Source organism: Falco biarmicus, chromosome 4 (genome assembly GCF_023638135.1).
Source record: "Falco biarmicus isolate bFalBia1 chromosome 4, bFalBia1.pri, whole genome shotgun sequence".
Taxonomy (NCBI): Eukaryota; Metazoa; Chordata; class Aves; order Falconiformes; family Falconidae; genus Falco; species Falco biarmicus.
This window is the reverse complement of record NC_079291.1, coordinates 42,232,376-42,251,399: the sequence shown is the minus strand read 5'-3', so window position 1 is coordinate 42,251,399 and position 19,024 is coordinate 42,232,376. Positions and strand designations below refer to the sequence as shown.

At 35.6% G+C, this 19,024-nt stretch overlaps 1 protein-coding gene across 5 annotated transcripts in view; it reads right to left on the bottom strand.

Annotated features, from left to right (window-relative positions):
- Positions 1-19,024, bottom strand: part of MLLT10 (MLLT10 histone lysine methyltransferase DOT1L cofactor) — a 136,903-nt gene that overhangs the window by 11,076 nt on the left and 106,803 nt on the right. For all 5 annotated transcript variants that reach the window (XM_056337512.1, XM_056337510.1, XM_056337515.1 and 2 more), the window contains 3 exons: positions 7,449-7,566; positions 6,041-6,113; positions 1,325-1,479 (listed from right to left, as the gene is read on the bottom strand). In XM_056337512.1, coding sequence (XP_056193487.1) covers positions 1,325-1,479; positions 6,041-6,113; positions 7,449-7,566 — 346 coding nt within the window. The remainder of the gene's footprint in view (positions 1-1,324; positions 1,480-6,040; positions 6,114-7,448; positions 7,567-19,024) is intronic.

Below are 19,024 nucleotides of genomic sequence, written 5' to 3'. Positions count from 1 at the left end.
GCAGCCAACTAACAGCATTTATGTAAAAACAAGCAAGTTTGTGAAAAGGGAGTTTTTTCTGCTTTAATGCCTTGTACACCGAGTCATAAACTTACAGAAATAATGAAAAAAATGTCATCCAACGTGAAGTTATCACCTTGTTGGGAGCAGGAGCTCTCTTTTGCTTTGAGTGGCAATCTACAAAGCACCCGGCAGGGAGCACTGTGTGAGCACTGCAGTTACCACCCCTTTTTGTGCATCATCTTCTGTACTAACCTGATTTTTACCAAGCACAGTTTTCTGAAACTCCAGTTTGGTTCCAGAACTTGGATTTCCCCATTAGTATTACAGTGTGACTGTAAAGCCACAGGGATAGCCATTTTTTTTTAAATTCTAAATTGTATTTGTTTAACATGACCTCTGGGCCTACTACAGACATAAGTCTACTGGTACAGGCACATCTGGTCATTTCCCAAGGATTTAGCTTTTATCCCTCCTCTTCAAGAACATACAAAGGAACCCTCAGTGAGCCCAAATGAGATGCAATAAGACTTAGCTAAACCTGTCCTCCAGCTATCATGTTTAAAGGATTATCCCTGCATGAATTTCCTCACAATTAGCATTTTTGTCAGGATACCATTCATAAAAATACCAACTAGATACCACTTTACACTACCAATGAGAAGACAAACATGTTCAATAAAATATGACACAACCCCTAACCTGATATTAAAAAATATTTTTTAAAATTTATTCAGTCGCCTTTGATATTGATATATTGTTGCATATGGAGATCCAAGTGATCTACTCATCAAGTACGTTTTTAACATATTCATTGCTTTGAGAATTTCTTGAGAAACACAGAACATAATAAAGATACGAAAGCCCAGTAGGACACCTGCCTAAGATTTGTAAATATTTTTTTAGAACAGCAACAGAAGTAGGCGGTTTAGATTAAAAAATGAAAAATACAACATTAAAAAGATTAATATGCCAATCTGTATCACATAATATAAAGCAAACTGGGGAGCTGCACTATACCATTTACAGTAGAGGATCCAAAGTCCAGAATTCATTTCCAAACACTGCAACTGACCAGCTGGATCTGCAAGTCACTTCCTCTTGCATGACAATTTCCCCATCCATAAAAATGGAGATAATTTTAGAGAACTTTTTCATAATCTATTGAAGCCATGTGCCGGATTAAGAATTATGTTACAATTATACTGTATTTCTATTCACAGCAGAAAATAAGTTTTTTAAAAAGTTCTTGGACGCGCACTGAATGGCAGTTCTGAGTAACACAGTTAACAAAAGCAGTAATAAACAGAATGTGAGCACTTACTGTCACTAGGGGTGCCTTGCTCCAATAAAAACTGTTGTCCTTCACTCCATTGCCTCTCCAGAAGTTGTTCTATGCTGGCTGCTACTGGGGGCAAATTTTCCCCACAACTGTTCCCTGATTGATCATAGCGAATCTGCAAGCTGCTTACAGGAGACCTGTTGAAAATATTGCAATTAATTGTTTAAAGAAAAAGATGGAAGGAAATGTGTTAGTAAAAGGCTGTTGAAGTTTCTTACCTTGTATCAGCCCTTACCACCTACATATCTTAGACTTCCGAGACCAAGTTAATTCATCAAAATCACTAAGAACTCCTGGTTCTGACAAGGCTTTATTAAAAGGAAGATATAATATTTCACAGCATAAGAATTTACACTGAGAAAGCACATAACCTCTTCTTGCATACAGACTAACAATACCCAACTGACAAACAGCATTGTACTAAATTATACCACACATACTTCTACAGCAGGAAACTTTTGTATGTGGATACATAGAGCACCTGTCTCAAAAAAAAAAAACAAAAAAAAACCAAAAAAAAACCAAAAAAACCCAAAAAACCCATGCAACAGAAAATCTTCAATTTTTTCCCAGAGAAAACTGGGAAAACAAAACCAATTTGTTAAAATTGGGACAGTAATGATACTTCCACATAGAAAGGCTGTATATAATTCCACTGCCTAACTTGTTCTAAAAAGAATCATGTAAAAACCACATTTTTGAGAGACAATGTGAAAATATTATTTTGCAAGGGACACAATGGAAGTTAAGTTATACTCTGCTTGTCCTGTGCACACTTTATATACTTCCTTTTTTACTCATTATCACACATAATTCAAAGAATAATCCCTTTGCCACGTCTTCTCTCATTCAGAAGAAAATGAAATATTCAGCGGACAGCCACTGAGAAAGCTGGGGACCCCTCAGGTCCCTTGAGAAGGCTTCTTTTGCACTGGGGATGGGGCAAAATTTAACCTCTGAGCAAAACCAGATGCTCAAGTGTATTTCTGACTCAGGATTCTGGCCTCATGTATGTGCAGTCCCATTCTTCATACTCAACAAATGCAAAAAAGTCAGCTGTGGTTTTGTTTGTCTTCTTGTTGTTTTTTTAAATTAACTCCAGTGAGCTCAAATTCTGCTTTTTACATATTAGTTATTACTGTAAGTAGTAAGTATTGGTGCTATCACAGGATCACAGCCATACTGTTCTACATGTAGTGCAAACTTAGCAACAAGACCACCATAGTCCCAGTACAGGACAACATATAGAGCTCAGGAAATCAGTGTGTTAATTATGATTAGCATAATAAGCAGTGGTCACAGCACATTAGCTACCTAATGACTGTCAAACATTTTGTAGGCACCAGAGCAAAAGCGATTTTTATGAGAAAAGGTTTTAAGTAGGTGACTTAAGAGCTCTGTAATTTATAAATAATTCCTCTTTTGCATACAGGATGAAAGAAGAAAAACGCTTGTTAAAACAAAAAGCCCTGATGAACGGGTAACCAAGGTAGTGGCTTTTGACAAGAGATGACAACTCAACACCATTTAACAGTTCAGCACAGACATAGCAAAAACAGCCTTAAAACTAGTTCTTTACATGATGTGCCTAAGTGATAAGAAGGAAGGTTTATGCAGAAACATTCTGAACAGATGTACTACACACCGCACAAACAACACACTTTAAAAAATAAACCAAAACCAGAAAACAAATACAGAAAACCACCACATAAGCCCCCCAGCAACTTCTTTCTCTGTATGCATGCTTTTGAAGGATGCATAACTAACAGATTGCACCGTTTGAATTATAAATCACAAACAAAATTCTTGTTGGGCTTGGGACTGTCTCCTATCAATTTCACAAAGGTAGAAACAAAGCAACATGTGACTATATAACCTCTGCAATCCTTCACTGGAAGCCTGTACAGAAGGAGCAAAAAACCCCTAACAAACAAAATCTAGACTTCTATGTATCACAACGTTAGTCAATCCATCCTCTTCCTGCTGAACCCCTACCTCATCCATTAGACATGACATGGTTCCTGCATACTAGGGTTGAATCCTTATCCCGAATAGTATTTGATTATAGTTTCCAATAGGATTATAGATGTGCTGTATGCACAGGTCCAATGCTGTCGCTGAGATGGGAATCCCTCGTTTCATGTTTCATGCCTTGCTTACTTTCAAAACTGTTTTTTGTTTAAATTTGGGGTACAGTTATTCATACTCTTATAGTGTTAACTGTAAGCAATACTGCATTTAGATATAGGCAGACATACATTATTTCAATGCAGGTATTAGATAACGCATTTTAAAATCTAAGGTTAACTATGGGGTAAAAAAAAAAGTTTAATTACTCTCTTGGGAAAAGCAGCAATTCCTTTGCAAAATGGAAACAGCACACATATACCAGGTATATTTCTCATGTATATTAAAATTTTAAATATAACAGCTTAAACATTAAATACTGTGGTTACACAGAGATAGGAAGATATAACAATACAAATTTGAAATGACCATACAGCTCATGAGTCACACTTCTCTGAAGAGCTGCAATCGGCTGCGTCATCAACAGCAAACAATTGTTTCTGCAACTGTTTGTATTTTAAGCAACTATTTGATAATTACATGGGTTTTTCGAAGAAGCGTGTTATTTATGTATCTTGTAAGCTTCAAAGGGAGCAGAGTCAGAACTTGCAGAAAAATAGATTTAATAGATAAAGCAGGTAACATTGAGAGTTGCAAAGTTTTCAGATGGCAGATTTTTGAAGTCAGCTTTTTATTCAATACAAATCATATTTTCAGTAATCAGTCACTTGTTTATTTAACTGGGGAAGGTGGGGAGTTACCTACACATTTTAGTAACATCAACACACATGTGATCTTTCCCATTGCACAAACCAGGGGTGAAATTTGCTGACTACAGAACTTAATTGAACGAGTAAGTTTTAAATACCTAGTGTGGAAAAAATTTAGAAGTCTAAGCTTTTCCATCTTTCAGTTCTGAAACTACAGCAGTGATTTCCCCCCCTCCCTCCCCCCCCAGCCGGTTTTTTTGCATTGTTTTTTAACAACTCTACTGCCAAGGAAAAGCTATCTGCTTTGCAAAGTGCTACAGCTTACGCACACTGAAGGAAGCTCTGCAATTGTGGACTGAGGTGGCCTTTGTATCATACAGTTGTTATTTGCCTTCCCCATCAAAACCAGCTGAAATTTGATCATATTTTAAGTACTGGACTGTATATACCCTGAACATACACTCCACAGAAGCATCATATTCAAGAAGTTTGGCTTCCAAATATTCTAACCTAAACACAGCCAGCCTGAAGACAACTATGGCCTACTGCAAATCATACAAAGACCAGGCACTTTCATATTAACCAAGAAGGCATTAAAACTTGTAACTACCACAAAATGCATGCCTAAGAGGACTACTTAATATATAGTCTAGAGATCTGGAATTTCCTAATTGTTGAGCACGTCCCTTTTCAAAATTCTCTTACCTTACTTGCCTGTATATATACAGACATGTTCCTTATTTATAGGAAGATTATATGCTAATTTTAATATATCTATTTATACTGAAAACACAGTCTAAACTGATTTGTAAATTCCCTGTTTATTGTTTTAGAAGCAACATATATTGGAAAGCTTAAAAGCCAGTTCATGGCTAGGTAATAACATCTAGGTATTACAATGGATATTCTCACCCCATTCAACAAGAAGTCCTTTGATTAATTAAGGAATATAATACAAGATCAACAACACCAGGCATGTACATTAAATTATCTAATTTGGAGATATTTATTATAAATTACTGTAGTAAACACACACTGTAACAAACAAATTCATTGTTACAATGCTATATCTGTGTAACTACCATTTTTTAGCTATCCTAAAATCCTTTTCAAGATAAAATCCCCATTGTTAGTCCCCAAGTAAAAGAATACAGTAATAACACTGTAAAATCTAATTCATATGGGATCCCGTATGGAAAATAAAGCCCTTTAAAAACAAAGATTCACTTAAAATACCTAGAAAATATTACTGAAGTATTTAAAACACAATATTGAAATTTTAAAAGCAAGAAATTTAAAACAAAATAATGCAATACAATTCCAGCAAAATTCTTATGTCAAACTTCTGCAATAGAGGTAATTTGCAGCAAAACAAAAGAAGTACTTTTTTTTTTTTTTCCCCTCCAAAGAATTTTTGCATATTTTGAAACTGTGAGGAAGAGGGAAGAAAATATCAGTAAAAATTTTAAACAAGTAATTAACTTCTCAGACCATCTTATTCCTGTAATTGTTTTAGTCTTTAAGTCTATGGGATTTTGGAACTTTTGCAAATATGACTAAAAATATGACTACGGTAACAAATCTGAGGAGATAAGTAGTACATGTGGCTTAAACGATAGATAAATTCCTCTAAAGCAAGTCTCCATTTCTTAAGTCCTTAATTTGTAAACCTAATTTGAGTTGATATACATGTAAGTAAATTTCAGCACATTTTTAGCTATCTGGACATATTGGGTTTTGTTAAGATGGGTATATCTATATAAAAATAAAGGTATGTATACATGCGTGTGTGTGTATATATATATATATATATATATATATGCTTTTAAAACATGTATGTATTACTAGTAAGAAGACAGTGAAGTTTCCAAATCTTAAAACATTTCCTCTGCCTGCACTCTCCAATGTAAATAATGCTTACCGTGGTGAGAGACTTCCTCTGGGTGAACCTCCTCTGCCAACAAGGCTGCGGCTATTATCTCCGAGATCTTGATCTGCAGTGTAAATATTTCACAGCTGATAAATCGACTCTTCTTAGATAAGAGTTTTAAAGCTGATGTAGGTATTTTAAAAATACCTTAAATCTCAACTTCTGCCTGTAGTTAATGCTGAAGAGTGAATACGTAACTAGTTTAAGATTGCTGAACTGTAGCATGTAAGGTGTTGTCCTTACACATTTCTGAGGCTGTACCAGGCCATGGATTATGTTCACTTCTTTCATTCCTTTCAGTTTTACAGCACAGAAGCGTGGTTTGCATTTGCAGTACCCTCCCCTCAGCCACTTTTAATTTGTACGGTGAAAGTAATGAATCACAGCTGTGGACAGCTAATCTGTATGCTTATCACAGCAAATCCTGATGCTCTGTATTTTTTTAACACTTTGCATCCCAAAACAACTCATAAAATATGTAACGCATTAAACTTACCACTGCCATCTAACAAGCACACATTATTCTGCAAATTTACTGAAAACTTTATGAAAGCGTATAATTCACTAATTCCTATTTATAAGCAGAAGCATAGGAAAGTCCCTTACTAAAAAGGTAGTAAAACAAACAAAAAAGGCCTCATTAAATATACGAAAACGTTTTGCTTGGAAGGACTCAAAAGGGTTATTTTCCCTATGGCCTCTCAATAAAATAACCCTATCTGCCCCCTTCAAGGTTGCCCTCCCCCTATTCTGAGTCAAGCGACCTCCGACCTCTTGGAGGGCAAAGACATGACTGATCCATTCTTGGTAAACTGCTAAACTCATTCCCTTCCCCCAAACAGGCATGACTACTACGACATGTCAACAAATCCTTATGGAGGGAATGAAACAAAGCAAAGCCAGTGGCTCATTAAAACTGTAGAGGAGAGCCAACGGCACAAAATGCCAATCGGTAAATATTCACAAGATTATTAAATGCTGCAGAAGTTCTCTAACGGGATCCCTTTCACACCAAGTTGTGTGTAATGCAATTTCATGAATTATGCAAATAAAGGTTTAAACTATGCAGGACAAAACCCAGAGCTGTGTTACTCTTTGCAAAGAGCTCCGAACTGAACACATCAATCACAGAAGTCACAGGAGACATTGTTGCATTCCTGCCTGCTGATGGCTCTGCTTAAACATTTACATTTCAGACACTTAAAAAAAAAAAAAAAAAAGGGGGTGGGGAGAGAAAACCTCACTGTTCTGGGAGACAACTGAGATTTTACTTCCAACACATAACAACTTTATACAGGCACATTTAATAACCAAATGCTAGGCAGAGTTCAAAAATCAAATTTAACAATCTCTTCCATCTGTAAAGCTGCGCATTCGTCACCAGCAGCGGGAAGCTTACCTGCTTGGTTGTTTTCAGACTGAGCTATAAGTCCTGCCATCGCTGAATTTGGGTTCAGCCTATTGCCGTACATGTGGGATGGAGGCAGAGTGAGAGAAGATCCAGGTAGGGTGCTCGCCTGCAAGAAACGAATTAACATTTGAATCCTTCTTTTTAAAAGGGGGGAGAACTGCTAATGTATTTTAAAGAAGCCTTCCTAATGCACAATTATTGACTGTTTTTTAAAATCTGAATGTATTTAAGAGAAAAAAATATTATTTTCCATTTGTGAGTACAGAAATAGAATTGCAGTACTTTGAAAATATATCAGGTTTTAAAGTGTGTTTTACTTGTCGTTGGCAAGATCTGTTAACAAAAAAAACTTCCCATGAAAAAATTACTGTAGCAAATGTTAAAAATACCAACTGCATTTTAAAACAACCGCAGCGTAGCAGGATGGGTAGGGTTCCTTTGCAATCCTGAAGTATGCACTCAATGCTAGGACTTAGTAGCATGGCGACCATGTGGTTATCCTACTAATTATTTAATCTTATTAAACCATTTACAAAATAAGGGCAGGTAGACAACAGATGTCTCACAAATGCTTGGGTTCCTTACATCACAAGCCGGCTGTGGAGGTCAAAAGGTCCAACTTTCAGCTCTATAGTTTAACTACACAGAGCCATATTTCCTTTGCTCAAGTCCGTCATTAGTAAAACCTGCACACTATTTTGTTACTTCCTATTTTGATAGACTTGGAAGCCTGGTGTTTTTTTGTTTTGTTTTGTTTTTATTTTAAAGAACGCAAACAGCCATTACAAGTATGTTTTCTATACAATAGAGGGCTCACGGAATCACAGCTTTGCCCTGACCCCATATAAGGAACTGTATTTTTGGCAGTTGGCCAGCTCTACTTATTGAAGAGCTCCCAAAGTTTGTGTTCATTCATGTTGCTAACCGCAATTCTGAAGGTCTCTGCTGGGACTTGTGCCAAACAAGCGAAAATGAACCCTTAAACAGATGAAGCTAAGGAGGCTGGCCAAAATCTTGCATAATCCAGCGCAATAAAAATACCTTCTTCCTTGGCTGCTTATACTTTTTCCCTTTCGAAGAAAAGATTTGTGTCAAATGCTGAGTTGCAGAGACAGGCAATCAAAGGGGAGAGAAAAAAATAAAAGGCACGGCTGCATATTAAAAAGGCATTTTCCTACCTGATTAAAAAAAATATTTCAGAACAAAGAGAAGATTGCAATATTGGGGGGGAGGGAGGAATCAGAGATACATAACCTGTATGATCACTGGTTTTAAAATGAATCTTTTAAGAAAATGTAAACAACATTTACAAAGGAATTTTTTTAAAAAAAAAAAAGTGAAAAAAGAAGGTGAACAGGAAGGAACTCAATTTGTGGAACATTTTGACATGTATAACTGCACACAAGAGACAGGGGAAACATACTGGTTATTACAGCAAAATATTACAGAGTATAAACTATGTCTCTGGAAAGAATCACACACTACCATTAAGTTCTGGCTTTCAGCCAACATATTAAACTTGATGAATGGACTTTTATGAATTCGTACAACTGTTTTCAATGATGCTTTATTTACTATATACTGGTGAGAAATTGTGCCTGATACCTTTAAACTGAAAAGTGAAAAACCTGATCATTGCAAGTAATTACTTGTGGCTTTTTCTAACTTTGTGACAGTAGAAGAATGAAAGTATGTGTGAGGTTGCTGGACACAGAACTACAGTTTCACTTCAAATCTGGCTGTTATATCTTTTTTTGTAAAGGAATTGCATGTCTTTAGTAGAATTAATCTGAATTAGTTGTAAGTCTTAAAAATAATGCAGGCATTTTCACCTACCCACACAGAACAGCTTCCAGAAATACAGTAGGTGTTAGTACTGTGACACTTACTGATGAAGGTAGCAATACTGCACAGCTACTTCCTTTAATGAACACCTGTAGTATGATTCCAGCTCAGCTACCATCATTCACTAGCAACCTTCAGCTGTTTCCCCCTCTCAAAAACAAAACAAACTTCAAAAACATTGTCAAATTCTTTCACTGAAGAATGGAATATTACAAGATTCAATCATTATTTGCTTCCATATCTAAGAGACAAGACTAGCAAAATAAAAATCTGTATATATGTTATTTATATAAACTGGCTGAGGTTATGAATTCTACTAATGGAGTTCATGCTTTTTTTGTTTAAACGACAAACATCAGGTCTTATTTCTGTTTAGTCTTAGAATATTTCTATAAAATATTTCTCTTAATTCTAGTAAGTGTACTGCTCATGTTTTACACAAAAGCTGCGGTACTTTCACTGTAATTCGCTGCAAGGCTGCTTAAAACTGTAATAGCAACTATATATTAATTTATGATGGCAGGGCTGCTACAATCAGCAAGGAGAATAGCTATTTATTTGATTGAAACATGCTCAAATAGATTTAAGAACTTTCTGAAAGTCTAAGTATCTTGAAAGGAGTTGCTAAAGTCTGTTGAGTAGCCATCACATCACAAAACAAGAGACATCAAAGGAATTAATGTTTGCTAAGTGGGTTGATATAACAGATCAAAAGACTTAGCGTGATTTAAACAATATCTAAGAACTTGAGTTTTTTCTCAAGTAGTTGATCACCCTAAACTTAACCCCTGATTATACTTTAAAATAATAGTGAAGGTGTCCTACAACAAGTTGGAACTACAAAAGTTCTAGTACCATCATCTATCCTATGCAATTCTCAAAGGAAAAAAAAAAAAAAAATCACATTAATAAATTTGTTCAAGTAAGCTGGAGGTAAATAAAAACTTTTCCAATACTTTTTTTAAATGGCAATGTAAAATGACAAGAATAATGATTTGCGAAGCTTTATTATGTATGTGATGACTTCATCTGACAGGAAAGTAGAGGAGGTGGAGGAGCGCTACATTACTTAAAGGTGAAATTGGAGCTTCATGTTTCACTCACAGTCCAAACAAGCTGTAGCAAGCATTTATTAAAAATGCGCAATCATCCTGTCAATACATATTAAGGTCACAGGACTGAAACATGCTCTAAAATGCTGAACTTTTAAAGCTGTAGTATTCTTTATTTCAACTGATTCTAGTTAAACAGTCAACACAACACACGGTCAAAATGTAAGAACTAATGAAATAAAGAAACTGCTAAGTATTTATTTTGAAAAGGCAGCAAATTTTCCAGAAAAGATTTTAGCAGAAGGATTTAAGCCCATCTAGAGGTATATAATACACTGCTTTCATTTATGGCACATTCAATAAATCAGAAAAGCAATAAGCAGCAGAGCAGCACAGAAGGAAGATACACTGTAATTCACAGAATGCCCAAATGCAGTAAGAATAAATGATTGATATTTGATTGATGCTTAAAACCACTTGGCTCTACAGAAAGAAAATGCAAGTATATTCTTCTAATTAAAGAATGAGACTTGCAAGTTAAATTTAGTTAACTCATATATACATATAAATAGCCTCTGAAATATTTAAAATAGTTTTGTATGTGTTTGCACCACTCCAAAATGGTATTTTACTGTAACAGTATGACTATAAAGTTTCCCAAGCTGACAACTATTTGCATTCATAACTGAATATTTACTTAAATTTCCAGGGAAAACAGTTTCTTCATTTCAGAAGTTACATGTTCTTTAAGCAGGAAAACCAAAGGGGAGAAAAATGAGACAATACTTTGTTGTATGCAATTAGGTTAGGTCTCAACAATTTGAGAACCTTTAAGCATGCCTATTCCCCTGTTCCTTTCAAATTTTATGCTATGAAATATTTTCTGATAACAGGCCTCATTTCTGTCTCAGCTCCACACCAGTAAGGTTTTAATACTCAGCGTGTGATGAGAGATGAAACCAAGTGTGAACAACTTTCGGGTCCCATGAGTAGGCTGACTGTTGAAGCTGTCAGGTTCAATTGCATCATTCCACATTATTCAATGCCCCAAACTGCTCCCTAATTGTTAGGGGCTTAACATATTCAAAACCATTGTTTAGGCTAATGCTGAAATGCCTACAGTCGAGTTTCCATAAAGAAAGGGGAGGGATTTAATTGTAGTTAAACCATCACTGAAGGCTCCTCCTTTCATGACAGGACAACAAGGATGGCCAGAACAACCAATTCCAAGACGGCTTCTTAATCAGTTTACATCCAATCAACATCCCTTTTCCCCTCTGCTTTAAAAATAATCATTGCTATATTGTAGCTTTGCTACATTATACCACCATTATGATGATGCTTTACAATTAGTGACAGATCATCTAATGACCTACTTCAGCCAATATCTATTTGTCAACAATAACTTCAAAGGTTATTTTTATTTCTTGTTTAAAATAAAAACATATCATTGCTCCTGCACTGTCTGTATCTCTTGAAGTATGAGTACCAGATTAACGTGGCTAGGGTCGTACCATTTACCAATTATATTAGGTTTCTTCATCACAGCCCAATGCTGTGATAGAAAGTGCAAAACTACCCCTTGTTCCTATTAACATGAAGTAAAGAAATCAAGAGCACTAGAAATCACCAGCAACTACTTCTTATGGCCAACTATTACTGAAAACAGGAGCAAAAAATTAAATGCAGATGAAGTTTAAAACTAATTTTCTGTGAGCTATTCTGCTATACTTCTGAGAAGATGTTACTAATGTTTTCCATGCAATTGTCTAGCTTCATGAAACACGCAAGGAAATTAAAGCACTACACCAGCTATTAACATCAGCTTACTTAATCTAGAAGTTATCTTAAACTGATGTATTTTGGCCAATGGCAAGCAACATTTATCTGAACAATGTACTATTGAAAATAACATCAAAATTAAAACCGCACTGCAATTAAATGAGCTTAAATATTCAAACGTATTAATGCTGCATACATGATGATAATAAAAAATAGGTAATAAACATATATATAAACAAACTGCCCTTCTTGAGAAGTTAAAAGAGCTGCCTATCACATGACAGCAGCAAAAGCAACCTGGCCTTATGTTTCCTAGCTTAATCTGGACAAGTGAAGAAAAGTGATTTTTATCCCTAGAAATATTAAGGCCAGTTATGCTATGGGGAGCATGTGACAGTTGGATTTACTTGGGTATTAAGTGCTGTTTACTTGGGAAGAATGTGCTTCCTTTTACTCTTGCAGTACTTATAGTACCATCTTTAATTTCATTTAGGAGATGTGGGGGAACCACTGCTACACATATCATTTGCCTTCTCTGAATTCTGTGTAGCTGCTCATCTGGGATGGCTGTATACGCCCACAGAAGATGGTCAGGCTGTGGTTAATGCAGCAATACAACCAAATTTCTAGGAAGCCCAAGAGGAAGTTCTGCTACATCAACTTTTCACGCATCACTTGCTGCAGCACAACTCTCGAATATTTTTGCCACAAATATGGAATTTGCTTAGAAATCTTATCTAGACCTTGTTTCCAATGAAATAAATTTCCAAATTCCTGTTTATTTTCCTATATTCCAAGAAATACAGATGGAATTGACGATAACACAGAAAATCCTTAAAAAACAGTTTCCACATTTCTCCTGAAAACCATCATAGGACTTCTCAAAACAACTAGCACAACACCAAATAAATGTTAAAATGCAGCATGATAAAGGCTACTTATATATTTTAAACAGGTACTTTCATTCACACCTTTTTAATTCATATTTTGTCTTTCCTAGTTGTAAGTTGAACTTATGAAATTAATTTTCAGGCAAACTATATTGACTTCTCAACTAAAACAGCCTACAGCACTATTGATGACAAAGTGGGAAGTGTACTTTTTACAGCTAACCTCACCTCACCTACTATCATATGTACATCACCAATGTGAATCAACCCCAAACAGCCACTGTAGCCTTTTATTCACTCACAAAAGCAATACTGGGATTGAAAAGATAACCTGTTCCATACTGCTACCATTACCATCCAAGCACTCTAAAGTCCTTAAAGTTCCAGATTTTTTTAAAACAGATTATCAAGGTGCAATTTTACAATGGAAGTTTTCACTAACTGGCTGAAATACAAGATTTAACTGAAAAGCTTAATTAGGAGGCTGGAAAAGTTAAAATTAAATCAGAAAAAGGGTTTATGATATCTTCAAAGAAAAAAGCAACTTTTCCATCAAACAGAACATTAATTACATGTACAAATTATTATAATTAAAATCTGTCAGGAAACCGTATACATGACATGTAAAATCATCCTATGGATACATTATTCACATCATTAGTACTTTTTATGTTACTAGCAAAAATAAATACTTTGAACTTCGAGCTGTAATGAAGACTCTTGTTATGAACAAGCAAATAATCAAATACTGTCTTTGAGAATCAATTGTTTTGATTAAACGCACAAATAAATCCTTCAATTAAATGAACCCATCTAACCTTCAAACAGCAGCACTCAAATATATTCCAAGAAAGGCATGAATGAATGCAACTAGGAAACACAGTGGGATTTGAAAGGCAAAATGAAAAATTAATGGCACACCTACAGAAACTAATTTATACCTCTGCCCAGTGTACAACAAGGGCACATCAAGTCATTAAAAACCACATGGGTAGAAGGCCTGTCTTCCAATAATGTGAAAAAGCTATAACCCCAACTGTACTACCCATTTACTCATCTCTTCCATGTTAACTAAGCTGGATATTATATAAAATTTTAACCAATTAATATCTATTTATTTATAAACTAGACACAAAAAAAGACTTATACAAACACTTACTAGAATGCTACCTCATTCAGAGGGGGGATTTCTGTTTGTTTTGTTATGCCTTTTTAATATTTAAAAAAAAAAAAAAAAAAAGCTTTACAGAGATAAGACCCTGGGATTCCTCCTCCTCCCCCACAAACCTAAGTGAAAACAGAGCTATCATTTCAACACAAAACCCTTTTACCCCAAGTCTGTTCCTCCATCCTTTCCATCCACCTCTGTCTTCATAGCACTTAACCTGTATCTGCTCTACATAGACAATGGAAGCAGTGTCTTACCCAAGAATCTGTTTTCCTTAAGAATGTTAACCTATATATCAGAAACCACAATTTCACTCTCATATTGACCAGCAGAAAGAATGGCTTGATCAGGAAACAAACCCTGTATACCCACGCAGTAATCTATTTTCTTTACATGAGCATTCCAGAGAAAGCCAGACACTTTTTAAATGGCAAATGATGGATCTGAGAGAAAAATAACTACTTTAAAGATCATCTATAATTTCAAAAATAGTAATAAGCATCAGCCACTTATTCACAAACACTGACATTTTAACTCTCTAAATATACAGCAATAGTCTTTGCTATTTAAGTGATGAAACAAACACCTACAGTAGCAGAATTCCCGCTGTGTAAAAAACTCTTGCAAGATCCTCAACATTTTATACAAGGCCTATAAGGATACTGCCTCAGCAACGAACTTTGCAGCTTACAACAAAGCATACACCATGCAAACTTCAAATGTTTAGGTTTGACTTGAACAAGATTTCGTTACATCTAAATATTTTTTATTATTCTTTTCATTGCATACAGACTAGAAAATTTCACGTTTTTCACATTCAACACCATTACTATTGTCTCAGGCAGCTAAATTGAAGTAGTGCTACACTCAGTTCAACGAAGAGGTCAATGTGCCTCAGTTGCCTGGAGACTGATGGTTGCTACAGCAGCACCAGATAAGCCAAGCTAAATAAGCTTCAGCTTGAAGGCAGAAAACATTTATTGCTAGACTGAAACATTGATGCAGTTGTCTCAGCATGCAGCACTGCGCAAAATCATGCAACTGCCTTTCAGACTACCTGTATATTGCTTAAGTCGACGCAAAGACATTCTTAATGAAGCAAGAGGAAAATACAAAAAGTAAAGATATTTTAATTGGGCTAAATACTAGATTACTTGCAACTATGATTCCTTTGTTCTTCTAGTTGAGTCACATGTTGGAAGGAATTTTCCCTCTGGCTGTAAATTCTTCCTCCTTACTACTCTCCTCCACCCCCACCCCAAAAATCCTCAGTTACATTGAATGAGAAGAAAATTCTATTTTTACCAGTTTTGCCTAGAAGTAACAAGGAATTAAAACAGCCTTTAAGTGACAAACAAGAAAATTTAGATGGAAAACCCTTTACTTGCATGGTTCTTTTACATTTTTCATTTTGCAAGACTCTTAAATTTAACCGGCAGTAACACAAACAGGGTTTAGTGGTTTTGGAAGGAAAGTCACTATTTTGCAGTGACATCTTGCACCACAATACCAAACCCCCACCGTCTACAACATCACACTGAGGGATGCATTTAGCACACTTTCTAAATCTACTGGCGCTGGCAATTTCCTGTGGCAATGAGTCCCAAGGATGAGCAACATATTCTATGAAAAATTATTTCTTTTTGTACTGGATGTGCTTGCTTTTCCTTTTATATTTTTTTTCTTAAAGTTCTGAGGTAACGAGAACAGAGTAGTTTCAGCATCCAAACAGTCCGTGATCCATGTTGACATTCTGCCTTTGACCCAGTGGGTAGGAACGCCTTTTGAGAGATCTTATCATCAAGAGGTGTTTTGGCAGTCATATAAAATATGTTAATTGGTTTTCATGTATCCACCATTTCTATCGATTAGAGAATTATAGTACTGGAGTAAGGATATTATTTCCATTTTCTGGAAGCATCCTGCTTAAACCATGCAATTATCATAATCTCCAGATGTTTTATTACTCTCTTCTTAATTACCACTCATATTTAAGGTAGTACTAATCATCTTTCTGAAGACAAATGCAGAAAATACAACTAAACTGACCACAAATTTCTAAAACCTGCTATTTTTATGTCGGATCTTTAAAAAAACCCACACAAAACAAAGCAAGCATCAATAGGCCACACACTGTATGGCAATATATAAATTGAACTTAAAAAAAATGAACTAGCAGAACTTGCAAAACATACTGTTTATCTGCATGGGAAGGTCACTCGCCTCTAGATTACATCAAATGAATTGGTATCAGCAAAAAGACTGGTATGACCTGATATCATGATGTCACCAGAAGAAGCACATTTTGGAAAAATTTAGCAAAACATTAAGTGTTGTCTATATTTTACATAAATGACTGATTTCTAAGGAGTGAGAGGTTTCACTACAAGGCACCTACCTGGTACTAGCTTTTCAGACAAGCAGTAGAAATCTATACTATCTGCACTCTGGACTTCATAAGAGCTATTCTGGCATTCAACATCTCAACTATTTCTGTATTAAGAAACAGACTTCAGGAAGTTGCCTGAAAGAAATGTAGAAAGAGAGTAAGCATCTTCCCGAGTTATGGAAATCATCTCTGATTACATGTCTAATGTAACCCACCATAATTAGGGTAAGTTCTTTTGCATTGCAAGAAAGGATTATGGCTTAAATAAATTTGTTGAGATTATTTCAAAGTCTCCAGTTTTAAGTCTTAAGATGTTCTGATCCAATACACTAAACTCTTAACTTCAGCCATTACACATGGTTGTGACGTGTAACTCTGGGAGGGAAGCAGGAAGCTCACTTAAGCAGTCAACCATCTAGTGCAGGTGACCTGAAGTCTGAGATAGTCACATCTGTCACATCCCAGTGTCCTAAAACTGAGGACAATTTGTCTTTTTTCACGTATTCATTCTACCCCCCAAAGAATAGACCTACCATTTTCTACAGCAGCCAGAGAGGATGGCCCAGAAATTTTCCTTAAATGGATTTACACTTTCACCTGCCCAGCTCTAGCAAAATTCAGATGCTTAACTTGAAACTTTCCTTCCCTCCTCACATTTACTTTGAGTCGAATATGTATTAACAAAAACAAATTAAAAAAAAAAAAAAAACCACACCAAGAAGAAGAAGAAGAAACCAGCAAGACTGGAAAACATAAGTGGACAGAGGAGTATCTTCCTCAGCCCTACTGCATTCAAGATTATGACACCCATAATCTGAGACTACAACTGCAAGATCACCAGCAATATCAATCGGGTATGTGCATTTCACTGTCCTACAAAAATGCCCAAATTCCCCCCGTCCTGAAGACTTGCAAAAAACCCTCTTAACTTGAATTTTCAAAGACTACTTGCTGAAAGCATACACTTAAATTCCCTCATAATTCCACCTGTTTCAGAAGGTATAGATAAGATTGCTCCAAAAACTGCTTCTAACTTCCCTGTTGATAGAGACAAGAACTAAGAATAAAGTTCCTTTTTCCTGTATTTTCACTTATTTTCCTGTGGGTGCCAGAAAAGAAAACTGAAAGAAGAGAGTTCTCTTGATAGCATGGAAAATAACGAGCAGACTTAAACTATCACAAGAAAATAACCACTAAAACAGGAAACCAAAACCAGTGCAAACTAGTGATGTGGAAAAAAAGCAGGGGACTACAGAGATCCAAAATTAGGGACTAGACTAATTCAGTAAGTGAGAAAATAAAAACCACAGGATAGAAGCATCTGAAATATAAGGTGCCCTACATTCAGAATCTAAGAATCTGAAAAGAGCTCAGGATTCCTGAGCTTTCACATTCCTGTATTGTTAACAAATAACTCCAAATCTATTAAAAAAAACCCAAGCCTTATCTCCCTCTAAAAACCGGATCAGACAAAGGAGAATAACCACCACTATATGAATACTAAATAAAACCCTACTGCTCCCACAGAGAGTAAAGCCAAACGAACTTCAGAAGGGATCATGGAAGTGATTAAAGCAAACTTATTTCACTTAAAATTGCAACTGAGCAGCAGCACCTACCTTCCCAATTATCACATCTCCACCATGGAGGCAGTAGTTCATTACACCATGTTGAAGTGGACCCCTCATGCCATCACAAATAAATCCTGGACTAAAAAGAGTATCGAACAGCACTATTCAGTTTCCCTATCTCTGTGCAAGCCATAAGGACTGCTGTTAGAAGTATTTCTTGTCCTTTTCCTTCTATTTATTAGCTGCTTCTGTGGCAAAGGAAGCTTAGTGCATAAAGTAAGAGATGGGAACTTAGAAAGAAAGTAAAACAGAAGCTGCAGAGGAGGAAAAACAGCTTAAAAAAAAAAAAAAAAAAAAGAATCATCCACTGGCAAAAACCATTTTTTTCTCTATCTTTTGGATTGTATCTGTAAAACAGTTCAGTGACAAATATGTGCAATATTGCTTGAAACTATCTCACAGATGTGCTTAATACAGTCATTAAGAGCACAGATACCATCACATAGAAGAAAAAAAAAAAATCTACAAAGTCACAATTTTATCACATTAAATTTCCAGAATAAGAATCCTGAAAAATTCTGAATAAACTGAGATTACAATAACGTAAAGATCATACGCTACTGAATCATATCATACCAGCACCAAAGAGTCAATGAGCTACATATGTTTAAAATAAAAGGCTGTATGTCTTAAAGAAACCACTACATGCCATTTCCACTCCCACTAAAAATACTGCTGAAATGAGATAATATACTTAAATGCTTTTTTTTTCCCTTAAAAGGAATACAGTCTGAGAGATGGCGTTAATTATCAACAACAGGAAGAAAACCCAGTCAAAAACCTTTACTTGCATTTCTGCAGTCTAAT